Source organism: Anser cygnoides, chromosome 1 (genome assembly GCF_040182565.1).
Source record: "Anser cygnoides isolate HZ-2024a breed goose chromosome 1, Taihu_goose_T2T_genome, whole genome shotgun sequence".
NCBI classification, from domain to species: Eukaryota; Metazoa; Chordata; class Aves; order Anseriformes; family Anatidae; genus Anser; species Anser cygnoides.
The window spans coordinates 142,626,475-142,653,823 of record NC_089873.1 but is presented as its reverse complement, the minus strand read 5'-3'; the positions used below and the strand labels follow the sequence as shown (position 1 = coordinate 142,653,823).

At 44.7% G+C, this 27,349-nt stretch overlaps 1 protein-coding gene across 6 annotated transcripts in view; it reads left to right on the top strand.

The window, feature by feature from the left end:
• The first annotated feature begins 14,439 nt into the window (after positions 1-14,439).
• Positions 14,440-27,349, top strand: part of AFF3 (ALF transcription elongation factor 3) — a 339,923-nt gene continuing 327,013 nt past the window's right edge. For 5 of the 6 annotated variants that reach the window (XM_066984090.1, XM_066984089.1, XM_066984087.1 and 2 more), the window contains exon 1: positions 14,458-14,696. In XM_066984090.1, the coding sequence (XP_066840191.1) occupies positions 14,644-14,696 (53 nt within the window). In that variant the 5' untranslated portion in view covers positions 14,458-14,643. Of the gene's footprint in view, positions 14,697-27,349 lie in introns of all 6 variants that reach the window. The other variant, XR_010826790.1, reaches the window with a different exon arrangement.

The following is a 27,349-nucleotide window of genomic DNA, read 5'->3' as shown; positions in this document are numbered from 1 at the left end:
TCGCAATACATAAGGCATCCTTTTAAATAAAATATTAATGGGGCACTTTTTCGTGATTGCCCATCTTTTTCATAATGATGCCCACTGGATATCTGTTCAATCAGTGCCTCATCTGGACTTACTTTGCATATTCTTGACCATTAAGATAAATTAATCCTGTTAGACTTGAACTGAAACAGAGACCCCGTGCACCTTTACCATACAGGACAGCTTTCGCTTAGTAGACGTAGGCTGGTATCAAAGGATGACCAGGGTCAGTAGATGTGTAAAGGGGGAGAGGAGTGGGGTGTGTGCGGGGCCAGATCTCCCATGCCAGGCATTTGTCACTGTAGGAGCTCCTTTACAGTGACTGTATATGCCGTGTATACCCCAAAACGAGGGGACTCTGCTAGGTGGCCTGCAGGCTGGACACCCCAGGAATCCCCTCCCAGCAGATGTGTGGCACTCGGTGTTTTTCTGCAGTCTCCAGGATGGGGCAGACAGAGCCTTTCCCTGAGGTCCTATGGGCAAACCTTTCCTTTTCTGTGTTACATCGGGCCAGCAATATAAAACTGCCCTTGGCTGTTTCATGTCATGAAACCAGCTCAATGCCTTGTAAGACAATCCATGCTAAGGGAAACACGGTACAAGAGTGAATATTGTCAGAGTTGGAAAAGTGGCTTCAGAACTGCAGGAGTTCAGAAAAAATTAAAAGGACTGTGTCAAAGTCCCAGCTTCTAGTCAGAAAAGTTTTAACACGAACCTTTGGAGGAAAAAAATGTGAACCTATCAGGAGAAGAATAATAATGCAAAATCAGCCAGCATTAATACAAAGGCATAGAGAAAGTACAACATTCTCTGAAGGTAGCCTCAGCTTACATGGTTAAATGCATGTGGATTGACTACAATAGTGTATCTGTGTGTGGTGCTGTGGTTTGATCTATTGAAGAAGACAGGGCTGGAGGAGCTGTCTAGGTCATTATCTCCAGTGCTTTGCAATTGAAAGTGCTGCATACATCCCTGTGTATGCTTGTGTACATGCATGTGTACAGGAAGAGTAAGATTCTCACTCCTACAAAGCTACCTGCATCTCGAAAAACATCTCAGAGCTACTGAAGAGAGACCCTAGTCAAAGAAGACAACAAAACTTCTGCAATTACTAATAAACCTGACAAACTGATTTATGGCTGTTTTTCTTGCTGTGATTTGTTGACAGATTGTTCTTTATGCAAAAATTACCAAGGTTTAAATCTGCATCATATGGCCCCTAATTCAGCCGACAATATGTTACCAATTAAATTCCGCTTAAGCTATCATCAACTAGCAAACCACAGACTGTGTTAAAGAGAATGACAGTCAGATAGCCAGTAAAATCATTTGTGCCGTGATTCCAAAGGCAAGCCTATAAAGGAGGGACATTAAATAACTACATGAAAGATAAAAGAGCTTTTTTTTTTTTTTTTTGTAGTGAAAATGAAAATGCTGCCAGTTTTGCGTGTAATGTTGGAGAAATATGGACAAAATCCCTGTCCTTGGTATCCCATACTCTCCTCACATGCAGGAGGAGCTGCACTGCAGGGGAAGTGCTTAGTGAGAAGAGTGTTAATGAAACTTAACCGTTTGGCCTTTCATTTGATCTCCAATTACTCTTTGGCTGGACTTAGGCCCTTGCTTTTTGGTATTGTTATTTTCAGTGGCAGGAAGAGGATACATTTACTGCCAGGGAAAAGATCAGATCCCACAGAACAAAGAAGGTGTTTCCAAATTAGCTTCACTTCCCCTAGATGTTTTCTTCTTCACTAAGGTGTCACAGAGTGCCATTGGATGTCACAGGACCTCTCCAAATGCTGACAGTGGCAGCACACTGCACCAGGCAGCGCACCATCTCATTTCCAAATTCTGATAGGCAACCTTACCTGGGAAAGGAGCATTTCAGATTTTGCCAAGAGATAAAAACTGCTACTTGTCACAGACCTAGAATAAAGGTGCCTTCCCAAGCAGCCTTGGGCTCTGTTTGCTCCAGGAAAGAGGATGACTTCCTTGGAGTCAGACTCGTGCTGCTCTACGTGGGCTGAGGTCAGCCTACAGGGTGGAGGAGGACTGATTTGGCTTTTGGCTTAAGCACAGCACCAAAGCATTCAGTTGCACAGTGGAAGCACGCCTGTAAATGCTGCACTGTATGGAGCTTCCCACTGTGAATTTTATCTCTCTCCTTATCTCAGCTTTAATGTTGTGGTTGTGTATTAAGTGTAGGTAAGAAGGGATAGTAATCTTTGTTTAGAAAATCGAGCATCTAACTATTAACCCCAGTGAATTGAAAATTTACTCCTTTTCCCGCTATATGATCATCGCAGTCATTATTTACTTAAGAGCTTTTTAATGCTTTGCTGTCTGCATTGATGACTGCAGTGTCCTAGCAAGGGACTAGAATTTGGGATCTCATCGTGAGGTGTCTCTAATGAACACTTGAACTCCCCTTCCTTTCTGTACATTGCAGTACAAAATCATAAGCCAAAAAACCCCACGGAGAAGCAACTAAAATTATAACACTTTCAAAAAATACAAACATCCCTCTTACTGAAGATTACAATGTAAATCAGGCATCTATTATTTCTGTGTCAGTATAATAATATAAAAAGAATTTGCGCATGATAAGAGGCATCCTCTAAGGATGACAAATTAAGCATAATAAAACAGTTAGGAGAGAACATAAATAAGAAGGCATTTGGGGCAAATCCTCTTCTTCCTCTACAGTCATGCAAATAAACGGCTCGAGGGATACACGTCCTTGCTGACAACATGGCAGCCAGTCCCACAGAGGCTGATAGAGACCTCAACAAGTCTCTCTTCCTAGCTATCCTGCCCAAAAAAGAAGGGGGGTAGCAGCAGAATCTTTGGTCTCCACCCCAACCATGCCTTTGTGGTCACACACATGAAGAATTGCAGTGCCATTTTACACCCCTCTGTCATCACACGGCACACTGTGCTTGCTTTCTGGGATGGTAAGGCCCAGGATGGAACAGGCTACCCCTCCAAATGGAAAATTAACGTAAGGGTTGTGTATGAAATTAGATCTATGGATCTGTAATGTCTTCCAGCATTTCTGTGAGGTCTTCATCAGCTCATCTGTACAGGCATATTTTGGTGTAACTCAGCTGAACTTGGTTGAACTGCTTCTCATGTGTTCCTGTATGAAGTAAGAGTCAGTCCCTGTGTGATTCAGTAAATTTCTTCATGCATCGGCACTGTCAGGACATAATGTTTTTGTCTTTTTTTTCTTTTTTTTAAATCTTGCCTGTGCATCTGTGTGTGGTGCTGGAGAAAAAAAACAATCCTACAGCATCAGGCAAAGCCCTTGCTGAGTGCTCCGCTATGGTACATTTGTCAGTGTTTTTCCTGCTTTCTCGTTCAGATTTTTTCCCGTTTATTTTATAGGTTGCCCTGCAGATCGTGTGGGAATGCAGATCAGCCACTGCTGAAGAAGTTAGTCACGAGGGATGTCACACCAGGCATGAGGATAGCTTTCTCTTCTCTGTTTCCTGCTTAAGCAGATGACACTGCAATAGTCCTGTGTGGCTCAGGTCTCTGCAGCCCAACTCTACAGGGTCTGGCAGACTGCACACTGCCTCCAGATTTCTGTGTGTCTGCACTGATGGACTCAGGACCCACCCCTTCTCGGTATCCTCTGGGATCCACCCAGCCCCTTTTCCTCTAGATTTCCCCTCCCATGAACAAGCTCAGCACCAGAGTGTGATGATCATTTCTGAGGGAGAGCAGCAGTCACCTCAGCTCACTGCATATGGTTTTTAATTACAGACAAGAAGAGGACTGATGGAGAAGTTATAGAGGAGCCGGGTTGTCACCTGGGGACCACGTGCAGCTGATGGAAGTCATAGTGGACTTTGTTCTAAATAAGCACACCTTGTCCCAAAGATTGGCTGCAATAGTCCCTGTGCATCTTAGCACAGCACTGGCCTGGTGCACCCATCAGCTCTGGTTCTGGAGGAGAATGGGTGCTTTGGGCTGCTGCTATATGTGCTTTCTTATAAAGTATCTTTTTTCCTCCTTGCTTGATTTTTCAGATGGAGCTAGATCTGTCCAGAGGCTCGATGGTGGTGAATGCATGCATTAGTTAGACATAATGAACAGCAGGCTGCATGGCATTTTGCAAGAGTTCCCTTCCTGCTCTACCAGCAAACAACAGAGATAACTGCTGCCTCCTAAATTTCCATACTCTGCTTCTTTCTGGGCCCAGTCCAACTTGCACTCAAGGTGTCTGGGAAATTTCCACTGTTTTTCATGGGTTTCAGGCTAGTCCATCCTAAGAGAGAGGAGAAAAAAAAAAAAAAAAAAAAAAGGAAGCCAAAGTTGGGTAATTACCCACTGGCATCTAAGCTGGATGTGCCTATAGGAAGGATACAGGGAAAACAGAATCTGTGCCACTTGAAATGGTGTCACCATCTAGTCCCCAGCCAGTGTATCTGCTACAATTCCTAATTTATGCAGTGATTTAACATCACTGTGGGTCCAGCTCATTGAAGCAAATTTATATGCAGGAGCACTATTTTAATCTTAGACTTAAAATAATTTTAATTAATAATAGCTTCCTTTTCCAGTCTGTCAACATATCTCCACCTCTTGGCTTTTTAAGAATTAAAGTAAATATAGAAATAAAAATATTAAATTATTGCAAGACAACCAGAACAAAGAAAACAGCAGAACCCTGAAATCTAGAGATGTGAAAAATGGCCAAGTGTTTTCAACTCCATCCTGTCTACTCAACACTGCTGTAGCTAACTCCATCTTATTTAAGGCTTGCTAAAACTAAATGTTGAAATGAAATAATCAACATGCCATAATAGGCCATCTCACCCTTATTCTATTCAATCTGTCCTTTATTCTTTCAGTTTCTCAGGTGTGAGGTTTCTTTCCCACCCCTGGTTGCTATTAAATATCACCTTCACAACTTTGCCTGTGGCATTTATCCTGCTGCTACTCTAATTTTGCTTCCTCTTCACTGGAAACAGCTGGTCTACGTGGGTAGCTCGTCCACAGCATGGTGGGACGTTATTGGGAATCTTGTTGTTAATGCTAATGGAGCTGGTCCAGCTGCTGGCACAGACCATATGGCTTTACAGGATTTCAGACCCGAAACGCTTGCCCTGTATTTTGGGAGCACAGAGCATGGAGGACAGGGCTCAGCCAACCTCCTTGCTTTTAGCCCCGTCTTCCCTGTGGTTTATTTCCAGGAAGGGACACGGTCCCACTGCTGGGGACAGGTGAGATGGCCCACAATCCTGCTGCTGCACCTCTCCAGGGAGAGGTTTGTGGCTCCGCTCTCTATAGGACTGGGGAGATTATGGGCTGTTTCACCCCCCATGACTCAGAACTGAAATTTAGTGTGTCTACATTGCCCTTATCAAAGCAAAAAAAAAATTGTGCTCAGAAACCAACCACCACGTTGCTTCCAATAGGGTTAAAATTTACCCACCAGGGTGCCTCTTGAAGGTGTGGGATTTTTAATATTGAATATAAAATGATACGCCTTTCTCTTTTTCTAAGGATTCACCCATTTAATGGTTAAACATGAAAAGGGGCTACGAGAAACATCCTGAATTACAGTTTAAATGAGTTTAAAATTCCAGTTGCTTATAGCTTAAAAAAAAAAAAAGTGTCTGAAACCAAATGGTCTCAGTGGGGTGGTGCATGGGCAAAATGTAAAATGACACATAATGAAATAAAGTAATTTTATTTGCAAACCTGTTCAGAAGCCTGGTACAGACTGTAACGATCAAGCAGAAGCAGTCTCTCATTTCTCTTGGTGTTCCTTTGCAGAATTATGTGACCCAAGAAAGAAAACATTAAGATGTTCTGATTTCACCCTATAGGACAGAGAAATACGCTTTGGTTAATGCTTACCATAATTCTATCTACTTGGCTCAGACAGTTATATTTTTATGAATCTTACGTTACTTTCTGTCACCCTCTAGGCAACAATATAGAGTTATTACAGTATAAAGGAAAATGCTTCCTGTTGAGCTTATACTTGAACAAGTCTTAACCAAGTGGAAGCTCTTAATAAAAGGGTAAATATACTAAGGAATAAACAGGTACAGCGAATAAAAAGGAATACTGGATTTATTGATGCTCAGGTTCATGGCACAGACCAGCGAAATGTAGAAAACGCCAAGGTAAAGCTGACAGGCCGAGCTCGGTCAGAAATCTGAGGGAGTTAGAGTTTTGTTAAGTGAATTTAGTGCTCATTAAGGGATTTGCGGTGTCAGCATTACCGAGCGAAGTCCTCTCTCGCCCTCACATCAGGAAGAGCGTAGCGCAGCAAGATTAATTCTGCGTCCGTCCTCTTCTTGGCCTCCTCAATAAAATTATCACCCAGGGACCCAATTGTTCGGAGCTAGCCGGTGCATACCTGCTCGCCAGGAATTTAGCTGAGATCACCCCCTCCTTTAATGCGGCACGTGGATCGTAGTGCCCTGCGCTGGGCTGGGTTTCAAGCACCGGATTAACTTTGTGGGTTTTTTTTTTTTTTTTTTTTGCTCTGTAATGATTTATTTGCATACCTTTAGTAACTGCATAATGCACAGAAGCCTTTATTGGCTGGCCCGTGCACTGGCATCGCTTCTTCATTTGATGTGTGCCTGGGAGGAGGTGTCCTTCTGCTCTTTGCAATAACGGGTAGAGGCGGGCACCCCGCTGTCCTGGGAGCTTGCTTGTGCCAGCTCTTGGTGGCTGGAGACCCTTCTCCCAACCATTAAGAGCTGCATACACCCACTGGCTACAGATAACTTGCAGACTGAGTTGAAAGGAAAATACTGTCAGTGGTGCTGGCTGCTTTCGTTAAGAGCAATGACAATGCTTTGCTTCTCTCTGAAATGCCCACACAAATTGTTTCCTTCTGCTTTACATCTCTCTACCATCATTTTTTCCCCTTGTTCTCACTCCAGTTATTTTGACTATAAGTTTGTTTTGCACAGCAGAGGAAATAGAGATCTGCAAATACTAAACAGACTCAAGCAAAAATATTGGTGCATATGTTCTCAAATTAGTTACTTGGAGTGTGGCTCTAGAAAACACTGGTGAGTTTGGAAAAAATGAACTTATTTGGTCTGGCTGTGTATCTTTCCCTCTCAGCTGAAACCAGCTAGATATAGTTTTCATTCTACTGGAAACTATTCACAATGAGTATACAAGTATATTGCAAACCCTCTCTCCCTATGGCCCCGTGTGGCTTTTTAAGCCCAGATATTAAGCCTTCCTCAGCATTACCTTATCCTTTCGTCCAGACATCATTCAAAGGTACAGTTGACTTTCTAAATTACATCATATGTAAGTAGATTTATTTTTCCTTTTCTGCAGATATAGTTTAATTTCCTTTTCCAATTTGCATGGGTGCACACTCATAAATTTTAAATATATTTAACCTCTTTTCAAAAGACCCTTTGAATTTCTCTAAGGTCTGTGCCCTCTAAGATGGATACACAATCTTTTGTACATAAAAACCCACTGAGACTTCCAGAAATGCTGCATTAAACACCTCCCTGCCTTTCCAAAAGGCTCTGTCTTTCCCTCATGAAACAAAATGTTCCCATGCATGATGCTCCCGTTAGCCCAGAAACGGAGAGACGTTCACTGGGGCTTTGCTGAATGTACAGTTCATCGAGTACCAAAACAGTGAGGGAAGGTCAGCAGGGCTGTCCTGACCCCAAATGGTGATCCTGCCATCCCAGGCTCCTGGACATGGCCTCGACCAGAGCCTACAGCTGCTGGAGGAAAGCAGAGGTATTTCAGCATAGCAGAGATGGGCTGACCTGTGCCCATGGCAAGTCCTCTGAGGCATTAAGAACTGATGAAAGGATCCCACCCCAAACTCTTTTGCCTTTCTTTTTTTTTTTCTTTTTTTTTTTTTCTCTCTCTTCTCAAATGCCTGTTACATCCGAGTAGTCACCTTGCCATCCAGGTGGCATTACCACCATTGCCTCTCTTGTTCCTCACCGTTAGATTTCCCTTTTGGGGAGCACCCCCTTTGGGAAGCCCACATCTACACCCACTTTCCAACTGAATGATGAGGGGGGACCATTTCTTTGTCTTGCCAAAGAGAAAGGTGAGGAGCAAGAGGCTCCTCAGCAGGACCTGCCTCCCAGGCAGAGCGCTCCACTTGGGTTTGGGGAAGAGTAGCTGCTAGGGGGTTGTATTAAACCTGGCCATGGCTGCAATTGCTGGTTCAATTTGAGTGGCCGGACTGGGAGAGCCCATTTTGCACACCAGAGGTGACCTGGGGAATGCAAAGGGTGGCAATGGGAACTGCATGGAAGCTGTACTTCTGTCCCCACTCCGTGCCCCACGGCACATCCTGGCTGCTGGTACCCAAGCCCAGCTCACAGCAACACCAGAGCCCCCCGGAGAGCACACAAAAGACCTGTGGTTGTTCAGCGAGGACCACCTGCCTCTCCTCCTTGTTTTGGTTTGTAAATGTAATTATCCAAAAACATATATATCATCCTAATCTTTCCCAGATGTCGTGGTGCTGGCTTCATTCGGGTCTTGCCAGTGCGGGCTGGAGGGGAGCTCGCAGCCTGCCCAGCTCGGCGTTGAGTGGGGCGGGGGGGCTCGCTCTGCTCCGATGCCTTTGTCTCCTGCCTGTTCTGCCAGCACGGAGGTTTTCTTTGGGGAGCTGCTGCTCCGAGGATGCTCTGAGAGGATGCAACCTTAAAACCAGCGCGGTCGCAGAGAATGATAATGAGGGAGTTTATTAAAGTCGTTTACCAGGCAGGAACAGAGTGCACAGGAAGCATAGGATAGAAGGGAGTGTGGAGTAATTGCTTAACTAACCCTGCTGCTGCTCACAATTTCAGAAACCTTCACGGGAAAAATAAAGGAGAGGTTAAAACACGCTTCTCCCCTCTGCCCCCATCCCATGCCTGGCCCCAGAGCAGCCACCCCAGTCCTTGGACCCCTGGCCAGGTGCTGTGCCGGGAGCAGGGTGCGTGCCTGCCGGTCCTACCCATCACCAGCACCGCAGGTCGTGCCCTCCCCATCGCCCAAAAAGCCCCCATCCAGCAAAAGGTCTTTGTTCGAGCCGGCCCCCAGGGAAAGCCCAGTCCTAAGGCTGGGCTCAGTCCTTTTGTTTGCAGGTTAAAAACTTGACCTTCCCCTCCCCTGAGCCCCAAACGGCCCTCGTAGCACTTCTGTCCAGCAATTACATCTTCTTTTTAGATCTTACTCAGGCAAACAGAAGGACTGCGATAACATAAATAGGTCTCAAAACCTTTTGTGTGGGGGAAAAAATATACAGGAAAGAGAAAAACGAGGGAAAAGAAATGCATGTGTCTCTAATTGGCATAATTCCTTCAGCCCTGGCTCATAATTTAAGACGGATCAATTCTACAGCTGACATGATAGATGTCATCATCAATACTCGGAAACAGCGATTTATATTTCTTCGTTCAGGGACACGGCCATCGACGCACCTCGGTGGGGGTCCTACATGCGAATCGGGAGCAGGATGTGGCCGGCAGATGGAGACTTGGCTGAGACTTCCAGCCACGCAACTTATTAAAATAATAAATATTTTCATTATCCACGGAATCCATTATACTTCTCCATTTTAGCAATAGTTAAATAATAATTTGGATTAATTACCAAGCTAAATCATTAAAAATTAAATCCATATATTTCTTTTCTTTAAAAGAGTGATAGTTTGCAACCATTTGTGTATTATGCATGTTAAGTGGGAGGGTGATGAAATATGTTGTGTTAACTGAGCTTTGACAGCATCTGTATCCATGCCACATTATGCTCTGGTCTTATCAAATCTCAGAAGCTACTGTGTATAAATAGACTGTGATGATATTTGCAGGAGAGAAATCATTCACAATAATTTTTTGGCATCTTCTGTAGTGACTAGAGAAGAACCGTCTAACGAATATAGCATATAATAATGCAATAAAGGGGTATATAAGAGCCCGGGATGAGGAGCACTTGTACTGAATCAGAGTTATGGTTCAGCACACGCTACCTATCAGACATAAACACAACTTTCATCCTAAGGAATTTCAGAGCAGATTGCAAGTTGAAACGAATAGGGAAACCCAATTCAGAGGTCATTTTGCTCTCTGCTGAAGCAACGATTGGCATCGTGATGGAACTTCGCAGTTACTTAATGAAACATTATCGGCTTGACATATAGGTATGGGGGGAAGTAATGCTGTCCAGTGAGTAAAATTATTTATGAATGTGCATTTTATTATGTTTGGAATACTAAACTATGGGCTGTGCAGCTGCACAGACTGCGTGTTACTGAGCTCTGTACAGGAAAAAAAAACTGTGAAACTGGATAGGCTGTGATATACAGCTGGCTGGACTAGATAATCCAGTGGTTTTACCTTGCCTTAAACTCTACGAGGTTATGAAAGGAACTACGTTTAAAACTCCATTACGCTTAAGCCTGTAAGTATCTAATTAAAGTGGGGCGCTGTACTGAAATTTAAATAGCAACCCTCTTGTTATAAAACATATTCAATGGACTTAAGAGCCCACTGGACAAGCAAAACATGTCCTAAAGCTCTGGGGGACTGATTCTGCAGCACCTACTCTAATTTAGGAGCACTTGTCCCTGAGGAGCCGATACTGCTCGGCGTGGTGACGAGTTGCAGGAGCAAGACTAAATAATGCTTCCTGCCTTCTCCATCCTTTGGAAGAGATTTGTGTCTGGGCTTTATGTAAACACCCACCGAGGAGCTGTATATGTCATGTCCCAGCTTACACAGGAGCTCGGAGTGGCTTCTGGAGCTCTCTGTGAAGACTGACTTGCAAAGAGATGTGCATTGCACATGGAAAAAAGTGTACCTGGGCTCGGTGGCCTTCCTTCTGAGCAGGGTAGCAACCTGCCCTCTGGAGGAAATGCTGATGGATTAGTTTTTTTGGGCTAGAGCACCTCTGCCTTGGTGTGGCACAAGTGGGGTAATGAAGGAGAAAATCGTATCCTTGAAACACACCATACTGGTGCTGAGGAATTTCCTATGCTAGTCACCAGAAACTTGTTTAAACTCTGCTTATTTCTGTATCTCACAGTACCTCTGGAACTCCTTTCCCGGTCTGCGAAAGCGTTCGGCTAAGGTCCTGTGAATTCCCTGGGAATTAATTCATTGCTTGCTGGGTAAACGTTGTTTTAAAGGTAGGTTATGCTGAAGAGATACTAGAGAGAGATTTTTTCACACAGGATGTGAAGAATGTAGTATTTCTCACCTCCCCCTTATTTTATGTTGCATTAAAATTATCTTTACTCTTCCTCCGGCAGTTGCTATGCCGCACTCAAGACAGAGAGTCTGGGAAGTGGGAAATGTCAACTTTTAAGATGATGTTCAGCTTTCTCGTTACACGCATTCTTTATGTAATGGGTTTGAATTACGTGTTGTTCACAGGCTTTCAGCTCTTCTTAGAAGGTTAGCTTGACTGGGCACAGTTGCTTGCTTATTCTTAATAAAGAGTTGATGACACGGGAAAGAGCCCAATGAGGGGCCGAGCAATTTATAGGTGAATCTTTAAGAATATACATGCAATGAGCAGGATTAGATGGCAAATAGTTTATTTGTATTTATACAACACCATGCTTTCCTAGAGAGGCAAGCTTCACTCCCTGCAAGAGCTGCAAACCACATCGCCAAGTCCCACAGCAAGGGGTGGCCAAGGGGGATCGGTGACTGCAGGAAAGCCATGGGTTGCAACAGGCAGCATAAAATGTGTTCCTTCAGTCAGGGTCCTGAGCTCCTTCCAAATCTGTGCTCATTTATTGCACGTTATGGTTAGGATCATGCTATGCTTTGTCATATATGGGACACACATCACGGAGAAAGAAAAATCAGGGCTGGAAGGGTAACCTGCCGGTGTGGGGTCATACACAAGGAGCTTCAAAAAGTCTGTCAAGGCCAGCACTTGGCTGCTAAGTTGAGATTTTCAAGTGATATTAATTTCAATGCGGTTAGTCTTGATGTACTCTGCTCTGCCTGAGAATCATAGCTGATGGGAAAGAAAAGAACACAGAAATAACAATATACATGCAAGAAATGTAAAAAAATAAAATTAAAAAAAAATCTCATGTATTAAAACATATTAAAAACATAAAACATGCCGCCTATGTCGCTATCATTATATATTACCGTCTGAAATTTAATTCACTCAGCGCTGCTCACGCTGTTTGTTTACTTTTTTCTATTGATCTCAGTTTGGGTGATGCATTTAGCCTACAGAATTTCACTTCCAACTTTCCACCGGGCTTGAGCGCTGCCACCTGTTAGCACCTCGCAGCGTGACTTACGGTCAGCTCCACCACTGATGTAAAGGGGGTCTACCTCCAGTGATTTAGGCCGTGAAGACGGCCCAAGCCTCCCCTGCCCTAAATTCCACTTGGAGGGTGATTTAAGCGCTGCTGCAAAATCACTGTGCAAGCTGGGACTCCGTGGAAGAATCGGGTCCGTGCTGCAATGCCAGTTGCAAAATCTCACTTGAAACACGGAGAGTGGTGCAGCATGGGTCGTGGCTTTAAAAGGTCAGCCTAAATATGCTGCCCTCACTCCTTCGCTCATAAGTAATATCTGTGCTGAGAGTTTTTACCTGTTTTTCAGGCTGTCTTCAGCCCCGCTAAGCGTTGCCCCAGAAAAGGCTGTTTTCAGGTGGCTTTACTAATGCTGGACCCAGTGTGGCCTCTGAGCTGGCCTGCTTTTCTGCCTTTTCATCCTCATCTGCTGTGGCTAGGCAGGGGGTGTCTCAAGCCCTGCCGTCCCTGCCCGCATCCTCCTCCATCCCACCGGGAAGGTGAGCAGACGGAGCGGGCAGGAGCCAGCTCCCGCGGGCCTCTCAGGCTGAAGATGTGCCACTTCCACAGGGTCTGGGGACTTCTGGCAGTAGGAGGCAGCACCACCTTGGCTGTGCAGAGGCACAGAAGCAGCTCTGGAGTGGCTCGGGATTTTCAGAGGGCTTGCCGAGAGCCTGCCGTACGGACGTACGGGTTTTCAAACCTTTCCCTTGGAGCGTGTCTACACGGCAGCCAGAGGTGTGCCTGCAGCTGGAGCAGGGTGACCGACGCGAAATGAAATCTGGCTAGCTCGGGAATGAATAACGTACAGCACCACGGCCCCAAAACTGGCCCAGAAGGCTGTAGAAATGGGACTGGCAGGGCTCCACGCGTGACAGGGCATCACCTTCAGCCTCCAGCTGGCTTGGCTTGCTCTCCGAGAGCAGGGATCTCCCAGGACGGGATGGCCCCGCGGGTATTCGCGCTGGCACCGTCACACCAACAGCCCCCTCCTGCCATCCCGGGCTTTGCACATTGTTTCTCCCTTCTGTGATGACATGGCACTTCTCCGGCAGCTTGTCGCTGCTTAGCTAAAAAGCATGATTTTCTGGAAAGTAACACGCATTACCCTCTCCTGACGTGGTGCAGCAGCTACAGATGGGACAGCCTGCCCCAACCGGCTGGCCAGATCCCACAGGCAGTGCTTCGCTCAGGCTGGGCACCCAGACTGAGGGGTTTCGCTCTCGTTGGGTGGCAGGCACCAACCGCTGGCACCTCCATTTCTATCCAGACATCCCTTGTGTTTGAAGGATGTGCGTGCACCCGGGTATCTAACCTGCTGTGCAGATCGACGTAGACTTTCATGTAGATGGAGCCTGTAGGTGTTATGGTTTGTACACGTCCAAGGAGGAATCAGTGTGGGATTTGCACAGGTGTAGCTTATCTCACATCCAAGGAGGATGCAAAAAGCGCGTTAACCCAACCCCAGATCATGCCCCATGGGCAGCAAGGGCCTGAGCAGGCACCCAGGGCTGTGGCTGAGAGTGCTGTGGGACGAGGCCCACGGCCTGCCCCATGGCCACGATACACCCACCCCAATTTCCATGGGTGCATTGGTGGTGCGCGTGGGGCTGGGATCATGAGTGGGGCTGGGATCATGAGTGGGGCTGGGATCACACCTGGGGCTGGGGTCATGCATAGGGCTGGGATCACACCTGGGGCTGGGATCACGCATGGGATTAGGATCACGCGTGGGGGACGCCAGAGGGGACTTACCAAAAAAACACAGTAACACCCCCAAAATCCCCCAAACAACCCCGATCCCAACTTCTGCCGCCGGAACATTTCCGGGCGCAAGTTGCCACCGGCTCCCCCTTTCCTCCCCCACCCCCAAGTGCCGCCGCTTGGGCCCTCCCTCCCCCCTCGTCCCCCCCCGTCCCCCCCCCCCGCCCGGGCGGGCGCTGTGCGGGCGCTGCGCGGGTGCTGCGCGGGCGCAGCTTGCGCGGGGCGGGCGCCGCCTCGGCCGCGCTCCCGGCGCGCAGGAGGGAGGGAGGAGGCTCGGGGGGGGGGGGGGGGGGGGAGCGGGGCGGGAGCGGAGCCGAGCCGAGCCGCTTGCAAACGAGCGGTGCGCCGCGGGCTCCTTCTTATTTTTTTATTTTTTATTTTAATTATATATTTTTTTATTTCCCCCCCCCCCCCCCCCCCCATTTTCTGGTGGTGGCGAGGAGGGGAAGGGGAAAAGGAGGGGGGTGCCCCCCGCCGGGGTGCTCCGCGCCCCTCGCCCTGCCCGCGGTGCGGTCGAAGATGCGCCCCGGACGCCGGGTGGTCGCAGCGCGGCGGCGCTGACATCGCTCACCATGGACAGCTTCGACTTAGCTCTGCTCCAGGAGTGGGACCTGGACTCTCTGTGGTGAGTGCGGAGTGTGGGCACCGGGGGGGGGGGGGGGGGGGGGAAGGGGGGTCGGGAGGGTAAAAGGGGGGAGTGCTAAGAGCCAAGGGGGGGTGCGGTGGGTGGAGGGGGTGCTGCAACCGGGGGCTGTGCGGTAATTGGGGGCTGCAATGATTTGGGGTGGGAGGGCGTGCGCGTAGCGGGAGGGGTGCGATGCGCTGGGAGGGGGCAGGAATGGGGGGGGGGTGCGATAAGGGGGTGCGGTGCCTCGGGGGTGCAGCAGCCAGAGAGGGGGCAGCACCCCGCGAGGTGCCTCCCCCGCCACTTGCTCTCCCGAGAGGGGCAGCGGGCAGACGCCCCCTCGCCTGGCTGCCGGGGGGGGGTCCGGGAGGTGAAGGCGGTGCTGGGCTGCGGGGGCCCCTGCACCCCCCTCCCACTAATTCCCGGTGCTCCCCCGCCACGGGCACCCCGGGCCGCGCTCCCGGAGCTCAGCCCCGTCCCCCTCGCACGCCCCTTTCCTCCCCCCCCCCCCCCCCCACCTTCACGTCCCCCCCCTCCCTCCTGCCCCTATCCCCCCAAGCCCCCCCATGCCCTTGACCTCCCCCCGCGCCCCCCCCCTCGGTCCTGCCCGCCCCGGCGGCGGGTGCGGGGCTGCCGGGGAGGAGGGGAGCCAATTTCGAGAAACGGCATTAGCGGCTCGAGGTGGGAAGCGCTGCCCTCCCCCTCCACCCCTCACCTTCCCCTCCCCAACCCCACAAACCCCATCACCCCCCCGCATCACCTCCCCGGGGCGCTGCCGCTGCCAAGTCCCGGAGTTTGCTGCGGGAGGCTCGGCACGGCTCGGCACGGCTCGCCCCGTCGGGCCGGGGCTGTTTCGTGCACGGTTGGGGCCGGGGAGGCGACTGCAGCTTGCATACAGCCTGCTGGCTGCCTGCTTTGGGGAGAGGAGATGAGTTTTGCCCGAACTCAGCGGCACGCACCCCTGTCCCTATATATCTAGATTTTAACGTGTTGCGGAATCCGCGTCTGTAGGGTGCAGCGCCCGCTTATCCCTGCGGCGGCAGGTGTAACAAAATCAGCCCCGAGGGTCCCGTGGGTGAGCTCTGCTCCCCGCAAAAGAGACCTCGGGATGATGGGGACAGCCCGCGCTGCGTGATGCCAGTGCCTCGAAGACGCCTATGTTGAGAGCATCCAGCCCCATAAAACTTTTATACTGCTGGGGGAACTTTAAAGAGCACGTATAATACAAAATTAGTTACTACCCCATAAAAGTTTTTAATTACAGTGTTTCTGCCCGTGACACAAGTTAAGGTTATGTCCTCGTTTCAATTATAAATACCAATATTCGGTTTCTATCCGGACTATAGCATTTATCTCTGGTCTGGTTTTAAGTCTTCAGTCCATACGCACAGTTTTACAATTAAATTCCTTTTTTCTTTCTATTAAACAAGAACAGGAGAAATAATACTTTCATGCATTCAAATGCTTTTCCCTTTCTTGGTGAATGAAGGCAAACTTTGGAGCAATTTGCTTTTTTTCACTGCAAAAGTGTGATGTTCATTAGTCTGTTCTGTAAGCTAGCTGTTGAAGTAAATATTGAATTTGAAAAGCTAACAATGTAACTCTGGAGAGCCGGGGCTTTTGACTGCGTCTAGAAATTGCTCCTTTTCATAACCTTTTTAGTACACTTTCTGACTATTGTGGAGGCACTTTGAAATGACCACCATAAGCATAAAAATCAGGTACAGGTCCAAAGAGACATCAACCTCTCCCCAGCTAAATTACATGCTCAGAAATGTCTCTACTGGTGTTAAAAGTGATCTTGTGGTTTCATAGATTTTTTTTCCTCTGCTGTTGCTGTTTAGAAGATAGGTTCAAGAGAAGGGCTTCAAAGAGCACATTAAAAGCCAGCATGTAGTAGCAGGCCTGCGCTCCTTGCCAAGCTCTCACCCCTGTGCACGGCTTCAAACCCCACATGTCCCGAGAGAGGAGGTCGGATGCTTCAACCAGAGCTCCTCCGTGGAGCAGGGGCTTACAGGGGGTTCGTGTCGGCATTGTTTTGGGGCCCCATGGTTTTCTCAATGGCCTTGACTTGGAGCATCCGAGATCATGGGCTAGAGGCCTGTCGTGAAACACTTGCTTTGGCAAATGCTTCCGAATCATTGTTTTGAAAGTTATACAATTGGTATTTAAAAAAATAAGAAAACACACAACACAATGCAATGCAAGCTTACAAAGGTGGTAGTAAAGGTACCTAGGTGCTGCAGCATCTGTGCAAAGGGTGCTGGGCTGGTCTCTGACTGCAGGCAGGGTGCCTTCAAATCAGTGCAATTGTTACCAAAAAGGAAAATAAAATATACCACACAGATAACAAGTGAGTACTTCATGGCAAAGAGCAACACTTAAGAGACTTAATTTTCTCAGCAGCAAGAATGAATGTTGTCCTTTATTCTTTTGAATGTTGGTAATAACGGCATTTTGTGCACTTAACTTATGACTGAAAATCCACTTTTTGCAATATTTGGCAAATGTTTTCCTTAAGAGTGCAGTAATTAAATATTAACGTGCTGTTCTAAAGTCCTTCTTTTCTTTACTTGGTATGTTCTTGGAAAATCAAAAGAGTATGGAAAGGGATTTCCAGATGAACAGTAACATGCTAATCAATTCTCATTGATTGTTACTTTTATACTGTTAATGAATTTGCTCTCCAATTAATATATGTTATGTCTTTTACTCTGCTGTAGCATCAAAAATGTAGTAATGTATTGTGTCGTGGCTATAACACAATATTGAACTAGTAAAGTGAAATGGGAGAATATTGTAAGTCCTTTTCTACTAAAGAGCACTTTTTCCAGGTTGTGTTGATGCCAACAACACTTCTGCTTCCCAGAAAACTACTATAATTCAAATAGTGAAAGCTGAGTACAAACTCAAATAGAAAATTTAACAGAACATACAAATCTGTGGTGTAAACAAAACTCGTGCCCATTTGGTAAGCTTTTTTTCTGGAACATTTAGGGATGATCAGCCCAGCTTCACTGAGGGCTTCGTAACTGCTGACTAACACGTTTGTCCCAAACACACAGCACTAACGACTTTGAAGCACAGCCCTGTCTCCTGTTTTTCTTTCTGCATGCTTTTATTTGACTCCAGTGTGTGTAGTTTGATTTGTCCAGACTTAAGGAGGTGGATTCTCCAGTGCCTTATCATCCAGTATTTGTTTATGCCAGAGAAAAGAGATGGAAAATCTCCATTAGCGGTGTTATATATTCCTTTTGTACAGCAGAAAACACATTATACATGACAGAAAGAAGCAAATGAGCAGACCAAAGGACTTAATTGGAGTGCCAGGACTAGTTCTGCATTACAGGCATTGATGTTGTTATTTGCCTTATTTAACAAATCCCAATCGAAATTCGGCCAGCCCCTTAACTGTGCTCCTAGGTTTAGGCGCAGAACTAGCTCGAGGGAAGACCATTTAGTGAAGGGTCTCCTCACGTGCCAGTGAAAGATAAATGCATAGGTTAAAGTTTTTCGCATTCATTAAAACCGATTTGCAGATTTACTAAATTACTTACAGCATTGTGTCAAAGAAGAAAATAATTTTGAGTGTGATACATTTGTTAGCCACAAACAAAACAGTGTTTGTTTAGGTGAAAGAAGCCAAGTATATAAACAGTTTATTTGGTACTCATCTGATACTTCTGGATATTTTGAGATAGCATCAGTTTTGTAGAGGTTGGATAGTCATGTAAAAATGTATAGTTGTGTAGCTTCCAGGCTGAGATCAATATCAAATGCCATAGTGTAAGGTGGCCCAGTGTGTTTTACAGACCTTGTATTGAATTACTAGTTCATTTGCTATCTTTGGGTCTGTTCCTGCTCCATTTGAAGTCAATGAGAGTTTTGTTTGGAAGTTGTTATTAACAAAAAGTGGCTAGACATCCAGCAGTCTTATAAATGAACCTTTTGTAACTTCTTGATCCCAGGTTGTCTAGCTTTTAGTCACTACATTTTATATTTGTGTAAGTCAAGATTTTTTATTTTTTTTTCTTCAGGTAGCGCAGTGTTTACTGGAGATGATTTTAGAAAGCTAATTCTACAAATGCTTCTTAAGTCAAAGTAGAATATCTAGATGTTTATTTTCAGATAATAGCAAGTAGCTGTTTTGGGGTTGAAGGTGGGAGTCACTCAAGCCATTCTCTCAGTAGGGTAAGATGCTGGGCTGGGCTAACCTTATACAGACAATACACAGCAATTTTGTCCCTCTCACAAAAAAATAATTAAGTACTTCCTTTTATCTCCCATCTCCTTTACAGCTCTGTTCCAGCCTATGTCTTGGACTTTGTCCCTTATTTCTTTTCCTTTAGCTCTTGGCCTCTATCTAGCCTTGGTAACACTTGAAATCCTATTTATCTCATTTCTGTCGCTGTGGTGTTTTCCCTTCTGTCTTCCTCCCACTGTCAACTCATGGTTACCACCTTCCCCTCACTGAGATCCCAGCTAAAAATTTGCTCTCTCTGTGATGATTATAAGTTGTGAGCAAACAATAACAAGAGTAATAACTATAGATTGTTCCCTTCCTTTGGTTTCACAGCATGTTCTTTCCTCCTGATGCCTGTTCTTTAGGCTGTAAGTCCTTCGGGTCAGGAATTGGTTCCATTGTTCAAGTTGTTTTTTTTTTCCTTGCAGCACTGAAAAAATTGTATGTGCTAAACATAATAAGTATAAATAATAAGAAGAGTGAACTTTTTCATGGCCATAATACTTTATAAGTATCAGCTGAATAATATTATTTTAAGAATACATCCGTAGGGCCATGTGAGTGCTCATTTACTGGATGTGATGTACCACATCTTCGTCTGTTTTAAGTCTACAGAGCTCCACCGAGTCCTCTTTGCTGTTTTATATCAGATGTGTACCTGGCCCATCATCTCTGATTTGCAGTATGCTCAGTCACCTTTCTTAGAACATATGTATATATATTTATCCCTATACTTTTTTTTTTTTTTTTTTTAATAAATGAAATTTTGGTACATCGGTTGGACAGGGAATGTGTTTTTGTATCTCTCCACTGAGGACTGTTTGAGTGCCTAGGCCCAGCTGTTTGAGGCAGGAGGATAACAGCTCCTTGGGCTTTCCTGCTGACACTTGGACTTGCAGATTTGTGTTCCTCTGGGTGTGTTTTCCATGAGAAGCCAAGGCAGAAACCTCCCTAGGTTATTGGAGGGGATTCAAGAGAAGACATGAAGTGTATGTGGCATTTCACATTTTCTGTGAATATTCTGAGGAAAACACCAGGTTTCTTAAAACTAGCGGAAGAGATACATGGGCTATTAAGGAAAAATAGACACAGGAGAAATATAGGCTATGGGCACATCTTTCTTGTCGTCCATATATTAGGAACAACATCATACTCAACTCCACAGTGCAGTCATTAGAAAAAGCAACAGCTTCATTGCAAGGTTTTTAACCTCATGTAACAAATTAATCCACTTGCAGCCTATTTATGACTAGGAAACAACAAAGCATGGATAAAAAGAATTCCAGCAATTAATTCACAGCATGTGTTCAGAGATACCTAAAAGTCTGGTTATAACTTTCTAAACAATAGGAGTAATAAAATAAAATCAATAGAAATGAAGAAAAAATAATATTACAGCTAGAAAACAGGGAGGTTAAATTCTGTGTGAGATGAGTGTCCCATCTAACAGTCACCGAATTGTAACTTTGAAGTGACATCCTCACAAAATGAGATTTTGAAAATATAGCGTTTTCTATGAAACCCAAAGACAATTTCTTTGTGTATGGGCTGGTTAGCCGTAAGGCTAATTCCACTTGAAAACCAAAAGGGTCCTTTTTGTGAAAAACTGAAAGTAGGAAAGGGGAAAGCTGCAAGCTTCCTAGATTTTGAACAAAACTAGCTCTTTGGAAACCCTGCCGTGCTGGTTTATGGGAGTTGCTATTTCAGAGCCACTGCCCAGTGCTGGATTCCCTAGGTGGCGTCTCCCTGAAAATCCACAGGTCCCTGCGCTGGCCAAACCCACCATGAGCCTTGCTGCCCCTGCCACCCTGGCACCATCCCGTGGAGGTGGCCCAGCTGCGAATCCAACCCGAAAGGACAAAGAGGTCATGTAGCCACCAAACTCTCAATTTGCTGTGTGTTCGAGGCGGTTTATCTGACCATCTAAACAACATCTTGTGTTGGCTTTTGAAACTTCCCACTGCATTCTGGTGGAAAGTTGCATGTTTATTCAGAAACTGGACACTCTCTGCAAATATCTTGGGGTGGCTGGAAAACACTGTTCCATTAAATGTTTGAAAAAAGTGAGCGAATCTGCTGTATATGGAAAACAATGTTTGCAACATCACCATCGGGGCTACTAACTGATCTTCTGTCTGTTAAAATCAATGTTAGGACACTGATTATGCTTGCTGCGGCTGCCTAAGGCCTCAGGAGAGCAAAAATGGACACTTGTAGTTGAATACTCGGGTAATAATCTATATAATTTCTGAATAATTTGTGGGTAGCAATGAATTCTTGTTTAGGAGAAAGAGTGAATGAACTGTAACAGCAGTTAAATGAACACAATGGCAATTACTAATATTTTGTGCTAAACATTTTCTATGTCTTTCCAGTGGTAAAAATACATGAGACAGATACTTAAGTTCCTCCCCTACAGCTTGATATCTCAGCTTTACTAATACCTTAAACAAACAGCTAGTGACTTAAGTTGACTGCATTTTATTTTGTTAGGAAGATTTTAACCTGTATGTGTGTACCAAGGACCTGGGTAGGGATGCATCCTGGGAAATGTGACAGTAGGAATGCAATTTAAACTTATCCTCAGAGACACTTTATGTATTTTTTAAAAAATAAATTAGTTTCAATGCAGCAGTGGTGGTCTCAGCAGACAGGAAACACTTACAATTATGCAGGAGGGACCAGAAATCTCTGCTAAGAAGCTTTTTGTTGCCGTGCTTTGTTTCTCAATAAAGATGATCCACAACTGTAAGTATTTAAAACTAAAAACAAGAGGGTTGTATCGGACAAAGCCACACAACTTCTTAATGTAATCCAGTCTTTCCGTGTGGTTGTTTTCACATGTTTCGGACCAAAGAAAGAGTCCTTTGTGGCTCAGGCTAGTTTGACTGAATGGCAGGACTGGACAAATAGAGGATGAAGGGCAGTATCTTCTTACACTGCATATGTTTGGATTGCTTTGAGCTGTGATCAGTTCTTATTGCATGTATCACTCTTGAAATCCACTGGGGAGGAACTGGTGGCCTTCTTACTCCATGCATTGCTATGATGGTACAGTCTAGCTGCCAGGGAACGATGACCTTATGGTGGCATGAAAAATGCAGATATGACAGACAGATGGATTAGGAAGGAAAAACATGGGTGAAGTATGCATTTCCAGGATTCGGACTTAGAAGTCATCTCAGCAGCACTATCTCCTACCATTCATCTCCCTGTTTCTATCCTTGCATTCCTTGTTGTGATCACTGTGAAGGTTTTGGGGAGCTTGTTCTAATGCATGGGCACAGGTAGATATCCTAAACCTTCTCAATGAGGATTTAAATTTTGCTCTGTCATTGCTAGACAGTGCCTACCTCATAGCAATGCACAAAGAGAAGGCTGATTTTTTTCTGTATCATTGACCACTTCTGATTGACCACGAGGGTTCAGATCTTTAGATTATAGGAAGGAGTGACATAATTTGAATGTTTTTGTGTTCCTTTGTCTTAGAACAGCAAGTGCAGTAGACAGTTGAACCTCAGTCCAGAAAAAATGAATGAATTCTGTTGTCAGAGATACTTTGGAGAAGAGAATTATATTGGTATTCTTCCAATAGAAGGAACAGTTTTACATTTTTTTGTTTCTGAAGCAGTCAGCGAGGGAACCTGTCATGTCATCAACTGTTTTTAAAGGACAAAGTAACAATAAAAGCTAAGTGTGCTTTTCTTCATTGTTGTTTGGCAAGGAGAGTATAGCATTTTCTGCAGGATGATGACCTTGAGTTAACTAAATGTCACCAGTTTAAAGAGTAAATTAATGTTACAATGTGCTTTGTTTGTGGTTAGGCTTGAAGGCTGTCAGGAATTTCTTAGTATAAAAGGTGATTCTGTGTTAGTCCATTTATTTAGGCTCCCTGCAAGAAAACCACCATTATCCCAACTGATCTGAATTAGCATCAACATGTTGTCTTGCGTATTTGGATATACCAATGTGTTTTGCAGCTAGCTTATGGATCTCTACCCCTTTTCACTGAGTAGATCAGTCCAAAAGGACCACAGGAGTCTACATTTTTTCTTGGTCATTGAGTCAGACTGCTGCTGTCCCAGATCAAAGAACCTTTTTTTAAGAAGGAGTGAATCCCTTCAGAAACTGGTCATGTTCTGTCTTAAAAGTGACAAGGTTTCAGGGTTTGGATTTTTTTTTTTTTTTTTGTCACTGCCCCTGCTTATGAAAATCTGTTCTGAAACCACAACATTTGTAGGAAAAATGTGCACGTTTCCAATATATGTACATTAATGTATTCCTGCCCATTTAGCACAGTTGATTCTGCAACATTTGAGGTAAAGTGGCATAGAGATAACCCCATGAAAGGAAAGTATAGATAAATGTAGTTCCTTTCAGACCTGCACTGGCTTTTGTAGATCCAGGCAAGGTGTCTTTTACAACACTCTTCAAGGCTTTGCATTGCACAAGAACCTACCAGCCTGGGTGCATGGCTGCGTGAACACGATTACATCCTACGTGGTAGAAATGCAAGCTTTTTTTGTTGTTCTTAGAAGTATATAAGTAGCAATATCTTGAACTAATTACAGCTGATGTAAAGCACATTTAAGGAAACCCATTAGAGGAGAATTAGAACTAGAGCAGATTAGCTAGTCTTTAATGGCCTTGACTGTAGATCTTTTGATGCCTTGGTAGCTTTTCTAACACTCATTGCTCATCTGTCTTGACTAAATGACTGAAGAGCTTCTTTCAACTCACAGTCTGGTTGTAATGTGAAAAAATTGCTGTTTTCAGCTGAAAAAATGATTATCTGGAAAGGTAAACTATACTGAGTCCTGTACTATATTTGTTGTCGAGATTTAAAGCATTATTTTACCGCTCAATGTGACTGTGTAATAGAAAGAACAATCTCTAATATGCTTCCTTGGAGCTATTAATTATTTACTTTCTTGAAACACAGATCATAGACAATTCTACATGACTTCCCTTCTTACAGACTTTCTTGTCTCTGTCTTTATTTTTGTATGCTTTGCAAATGCCTGTAAATTCATTTTCACTGGAAGGGGAAATAAGTAATTTAGACTATTGCAGCTGTTTCATAATTAATTAATTTCAATTTAAAACAATCAAGTAGTGCCTATCCATTGTTCTGTGTGCTTTTCTGAGGCACTAAGATTCACAATATCAAAATAAGTTCCAGATGGAAGCACATACTTTATAATCAGAGAAAATAATCTGTTCTTTTCAAAAACCTGAAAAGTCCTGCCCTGATCAAAACAAGGTATTACTCTGAAGCACATTTTTCAAGTTTTTAGCCATTATTTTAAGAATTACTTAAAAGTACCATTTTTACATGTTATATAGGGCATTAACTTATAAATAGAACTATAGAGGGAGAGAAACAGTGATGCAGGAGTGTTTGTTCATTTGTTTCCTCAAATATTTCTGGCATCTGTTAAAATGTAACAAGGCTTAGCACATTTTCCCATTTTGGCACTTTGTTTTCTATGAAAATGAGAAATATTTGCAATGATAAAACCTATCTTTGCTAATAATCAATAAATAACATGTTCTCATGAGGAAAAAAGAAAAATGGTAAAATGAACTAAAAAATATTGAGCAGAAGGAAAGCTGATCAGAATGGTACACTGAGAAGTTCTGTATGTTCCCATATGTTAATAAATGTTAGGGTTTGCAGAGGAACTTTTAATATGGCACTTTGCAATAGGAATAAAATGTCTTTTCTGAACACAAAAGACACTTACGTAAGAGGTTTCTATTATGTAAATGTTACTGTTATTGGCGATAGCCCATTATAAAGAAACGTTTTATATTCCAAAAAGCATTTACAAATAATGGGATAGATGCAGCAGTCTGTAGTCCTGACTTGGACAACTTTCTCTTTGAAGTCAATGGAAGTTTTGCCTGAATAAAGGTGGAAGGAATTAGCCCATTCATTATTATCTAAATTACATCAAGAGTTGACTGCTAAACAATAAAATCATGATTCATAACATAACGGCTTCACTTAATTCTTTTGTAGTCTTAATATATCTCATTATATGGTACTTCTGTTCTTTCCTCTCTGTGCAGTATTCAAATTAATAACAACCACCTTTACATAACTGATGGTTAGACATGTTTTGCTGCCTTAGCAAGATCAAAGGATTTTATATACCCTTTTTGGATAGATACCAAGAATAGGGTGATCAATCTCTTCTGTAACCATTAAGCACAGTGTAAATATCTCAGGGTACCCAATTAGACACAAGTGGTTTGCCAGATGCTGAGAGCATCACCAGTTGTCAAGAGCTTCCCAAGTCTGTGGGGCAGTGCAGAATTTATTAGGGGTTAGTGGTGGTCTGAGTTGTCACTCCACTGATTTGTGCTCTTTCAGCTGTGCCCTGCCGTAAGCCACCTGTACGATGTGCGGAGATAATGTTCGAGCAGCAGATACCCTCCTTTCCTCCAGACACCTCTGGGTGGGAAGGAGGCAGGGAAGGATGCTGGTGCTCCAGACCTTCTACTCCTGATGACCAGAGAGGAACGGAGGTTAGAGTAAGGGAGACAGCCAGATGAGAATGGGGAGCAGAGAAGGGCATAAGAGGAGACCGAAGAGAGTAGCCCGAGAAGAGTGACCCCCAAAATGGCTTTAATCCAAAGCTGGAGTTAACCCCTCACCAGGAAGCCATCTGTAGCCTTAGGGCTTTAAGAATTCTTTTTATCTGGAAATGTAATTGAAACAAGATGTGTAACAGCTGCAAGATGTCAGGTTTGTCAAAGTAACTAGAAAAATGAGTTGTCTGACACACACGCAGCAAAGTAACCTATAGTTAAAAAAGAAAAAAAAAGTATAAATTATCATATGTGTTAAAAAGAGGAAGGAAAATAGCCAAATAATAAAAGTTGTGGTTTATTCTGGAGCATGGATGATGTGAATTAAACTACTTTGAAGGTTTCCAAAAGAGATACAGCTTAAATCTTTACCCCAAATGAAACTGCTCATCTCCCCATCATGACTAGCATTTCATTCATGAACTAGAATGGTTAGTGCTCTGCATTTACCCATGATAATTTACCCATTATTTTACCCTTCTGCCTGTTGCTGTCCTTGTTATTGCATCATTGGACTTTGCATCTTTGGTTATGGACACAGATTTGCTGCACTAGGTGCTGTACAGGCACAGAACAAAGTTGGTTGTGGGACAAAATCTTTGCAGACAAAATGGAAGAAACAAGACCATAATGGATATAGGCAAAACTGATCGGGAAGGAAAGATGGAGAGAATTATAATCACCCTAATAAAGAGTGGGCACAGCAAGCTACCAGCCTGGCAGTGCTGCCAGATGTTTGAGCATGGGTATGATGGGAAAAAAAAGCCAGAACTTTCTTACCAACAACTTCAAAAAGAACAATGAAGTGATTTTGTGCATGTTTATGAGGGCTCCTCCCAAGCATGAGTGACAGCACAAGGATACCCTGAAGGTGCAAGTTGGAAACTCGGAGGGTGAATTGCCCTACTGGGCCAATTGAAGATTAGAGACAGCTTTTTTTTTGTAGTAACTTTCATAATGATGGGGATAGCCCACACAGAGCCTTGGGTGGCGAGGACAAGAGGGAGCCAGGGAAGAGCTGTAAAGAAAAAGGGGTCATAGTCAAAACATCCTGCCTAGAAAAGGCTGCTTGCTGCGACATTCCAGCTGGAGCTGGTCCTCTCCTGTGAAGTCCAATTGTGCAAGCTGATATATGTGTAGCAGCAGAAAAATGCTCTTAACAGAGCTCTCAGTAGATGGGTATGCTAAACGTGTCAGTAATGCATTGCAGTTTAGGGTGTGAAAACTAAAGAACCACAGAATGGTTTTGGTTGAAAGGGATCTCAAAGCCCATCTGGTTCCAACCCCCTGCCATGGGTTGTGCAGGACTCCCCCATGTCGGGTGGTGTATCCCAGTGCTGTGGGGTTATCCGTGGGAGGGTTGGAGCCTGAGGTCATGCAAGGCCAAAGGCAATGAGTGCATTTGAGCAATCCCTTCCTCTACCAGCTGCCACAAAGAAACGCTGCCTCCATGTACATGACGTTGCAACCTGCAGAACAACCCAGGACAAGTGCTGTGAAGTGCTGTTGAAGATAACATGTTCAGCTCCAGGAGCAGCAGCAAAGCCAGGTGTTTGTGTGGCGGAGGCATGAGGCATTGTTCTGCAGGCAGAAATCCCCTGGCTGGGTGAATGAATCTTCTGGGTAGGATCAGGAGGGACGGTACTCAAAGGGATGGATGGTCAGGGGGTTGTGAGAGAGTTCCCTGAGGCTGTGTGCAGAGAAGCAGGTAACCTCTCTCTTGCTGGGAGCTCTTGAAAAATGAGCTGGAAGAGAAGAAACTCCTCAGAGCTGAGCTTACTGAAATGGTGATAACTATTGGGTATTCTTTAGG